Source organism: Gavialis gangeticus, unplaced genomic scaffold, assembly GCF_001723915.1.
Source record: "Gavialis gangeticus isolate Ggan-Ray unplaced genomic scaffold, GavGan_comp1, whole genome shotgun sequence".
In the NCBI taxonomy this organism is placed as follows: Eukaryota; Metazoa; Chordata; order Crocodylia; family Gavialidae; genus Gavialis; species Gavialis gangeticus.
Genome location: NW_017729029.1, coordinates 51,165,323 through 51,168,719, shown reverse-complemented (window position 1 = coordinate 51,168,719; position 3,397 = coordinate 51,165,323). Strand labels below are relative to the sequence as shown.

The 3,397-nt window shown below is 40.2% G+C and overlaps 1 protein-coding gene across 2 annotated transcripts in view; it reads right to left on the bottom strand.

Annotated features, from left to right (window-relative positions):
- TENM1 (teneurin transmembrane protein 1) overlaps positions 1-3,397 on the bottom strand; it is a 490,026-nt gene that overhangs the window by 179,286 nt on the left and 307,343 nt on the right. For both annotated transcript variants that reach the window (XM_019521566.1, XM_019521567.1), the window contains one exon: positions 2,282-2,498. In XM_019521566.1, the coding sequence (XP_019377111.1) occupies positions 2,282-2,498 (217 nt within the window). The remainder of the gene's footprint in view (positions 1-2,281; positions 2,499-3,397) is intronic.

Below are 3,397 nucleotides of genomic sequence, written 5' to 3'. Positions count from 1 at the left end.
ACAGACACATGATCTTCAGCCAGCCAGGAGAAAAACATAATAAAAAAATCCCAAGTAGGGCATTTGTTTACCCTGTACCTAGAAAAACAGGACCACGGAAAACTGAAGCATTTAGATGCTGTAAGAGTTGTCGTGCTACGGTCTCGTCATTGCCAATGCTCCCCTCAGAGAAGCCGTTGCTCTGTGATCCTTAAGCAAGATGCTGACAAATTTTAATAATATCAGACTTAGGAGCTCATCAGCTCCTTACTGGCCTGCAGCATCCTGGAAAGACTATGCCAATCTGTACCAAGAAGTTCCCTAAACACTTCCAGGGCACCGCTGGATGCTGTTGCTAAATGATGATGAAGATGATGATGATGAAGCCTTGTCTCCTCAGAGCCTCACCCTGCTTCTGCCAGTGCAGTTGGATCTGAGTCCTCATGATTTTCTTTGTAAAAAAAACAAAACAGTACTTCATTGGATCTTGAGTCAGCCTCTGAATAAGGCATCAGTGCCCAATTTACCTAGCACATCAATGACATCCGCTGGGCAAGATCTGCCAAATGCTACAGAAGAAAAAATGTTTCAGATGGTAAGAATGAGGAGTCTTTTGAACATTTTCTTCTTTACCTTTCTAATTCAATGATTGCAAATCATCTATAGACTGTGCAGAGGATGATGCTGGAACACTGTCATGCCAGTGAAGATTTTTTTAAAAGCCAACCATCAATCATCAATAGAGCATCTATTGGTCTAGTGGAGAGATAATTCTGTCCCCTAGAGCTTTATGTAGCCTCTTCTCTTCCATTAGCTACTAAGGAGTACCCATGAAACAGGCCACCATTATTGTCCACACTCCAAAAGCCCTCTAGATGCCAGGTAAAAAGTGAGGATGTTTAAATCCAAGTTACACTGTATCAATGACAACAGTCTGAAAAGATTAGCTCTTTATATCTATATAAACCATGTTCGATTACTTGCATGCAACCCTGCTGCTAGCATTTCTAATGTCACAAGATATTGTCCAACCTACTGTACTGCTCACCTTCTGGTTCTTGTGGATGTTTCGATGAGGGACATGTTGCGTTTAAAGACTTCTGTTTTAAACAGTCATATACTGTGTTAAATATGCGCAGCCCAGGATATTGTACCAGGTACAAGAGCACTGGTTTATTAGTGATTTACACAGCAAGGGCCTGGGGTTGCCATATAGGTGCACTTCAGCTCATGTAGCATTGTTCTACATATTTATAACACCCTCTTGCATTATTCATCGTGATTAAATGTTTAGGTAGTTCGGATCAATGAAGATTTTGTTTACATATTTACATTATTAAAAAGCAATACATCAAAAGAGAGCACACTGAATCTGTGTGCAGATATGTTTGCAGCGAACACACCATGTCTGTGTAAAGAACAAAAACCAACCCAGTAGCATCCATATTACTGGGGGTTGGATTATCTAACATTCTGGCTGAGACAGTTGCCTGAATATGGTTAGGTGATGTAAGGAGATTTGTGGACCTCTTTGTTGGTATAAGAGTTACAGCTTCCTACGGTGAAATGATGTATGAAAACTTATTTGCCTCTGTATTTCAGATCTACTCACTTTTTTCAAGAGTAAAGTATATGTAACTGGGTCTGTTGAGCCTGTACCTGCCCCTCCCTGTTCTCATATTTCTTTCCTGTTAAAGAACACCACAACCTCACAAGTAGAGAACTGACTCTCATTTCGGAGATCACACTGTTCCAGTTGCATGACAATTAAAGAGTAAAATAGCAAACTGTATCCTTTTTTAATATGTGCTGACTCCACCTGCTAATCAGGTTACGGGGCATTTGTCACATGAATAAGGAAAATACATACACTTAGGTACATACATTACAAGCTTCTAAACTCTGTTGGAGCCAGGAGCTGGCTGGATAAGGCACGGATGAGTCCAACCCAGTCTCTTATTTCCTGTCCCTGGTTTCTCTCACATGCAGGACAGAATTGTGAAATGATAACAATTCATTATTTCTCATGTTCCCAGACAACAGAGTATTTTATCTCCTATGATAGTCAAACCATTATAAAAAATTCTACAGGTTAGGAGGTCAGAGCTAGCACTGTAGGAGGGCAAGCTCCAAGTTGCCAGAACCTCAAAATAGTTTATGATTCTTTTCATTATTTTTTAGACATCAATAATGTAGAGAAAAGATTTCCAAGAGAACTTTGGTATCAAAAGCTCTGCTATTAAAATAATTTCAGCACAGTGTTCACTGTTCAGAAAGCTCTTTCATTACAAATGAAACTTACCTGCTATCAAATGAGACATCTCCTGGGATCACGTGAGTGCTCTCCTTCCCAATGAGGAATTTGATTCGATCATAAAAGAGCCGTGGAGGATGCTGAGAGAAGGGAGGCTGGCTATGCTGAATGAGGTCAAGGGGATCAGGTGAACCTTGGCAGAGAGGACTTGCATAGCAATTGCTCTGCTGACAACAATCAGGATCTACACAGTCTGTCAAGCCATCTGAAAAAGGAGAAAGTGAAGTTCAGAAAACAGAATGATGTTTAGAAGAAACCTGCTAGCAGGCAGGGGACAGCAAGTATCTGATCATGCCATTCAGAAGGATACACAGGCTTAATCTCAGCAAAGCAGCTGAAAACAGACTTAAGGGAGAAGGTATCTTCCTCTCCAATTATAAGCATTGCCCATTACACCTGACAAAATCTCTATCAAGAGACCCTGTGGACCAAGTTCTAAGAAAGACTATGACTTGCCTTCATTACTGTTGAGATGAGAGAAGAAAACTGTACTGCTGATTAAAGATCCCTGCATTTTTTTAGGCCTATGTTTTTTCTTAATGCTTTAGGCTGCTTTACCAGTGTGCACTTTTACCTATATTGAACTGAATCCAGGAGGGCCTGAGACTTCTTTTGTACGAGGCATTGCAGATATACGATGCTTGATGCAGTCCCTGCCCCCAAGAGCTTAAAGTTCCAGGGTCTTTCTACCGGATGCTTTTCCATTAGTATTCATGTGATGCAAACTTGCGAATCAAGGCAAAGCAATTCCCCCATTTCAAATTTTCAGTTAGGGAAATAAGACAAATGAGGTTAAGATTCCTCAGAGAGTCTCTATTTTACATGTAAATTTTTGCAACTGTATTTATTCACTGGTGCAAGTTTTATTTTAAAACTCTTCAAGCACCCAACTTGCACTTAAGTCAATGGCAGTTCTGTGCCTAAGCACCTCAGAGCCAATCTGCTTCTATTAATCAACCAGTTAGATCTCTAACTGGCCTAAACTGCACACACAGTTATTTGCATGCAAACAAGGGGGGGCTGAGACTCAGACCCAACAGATACAGGTTGTGAATGATACTTTAAATGTTCAGATTTAATAAGAGTAAAAAAAAAAAAAAAAAA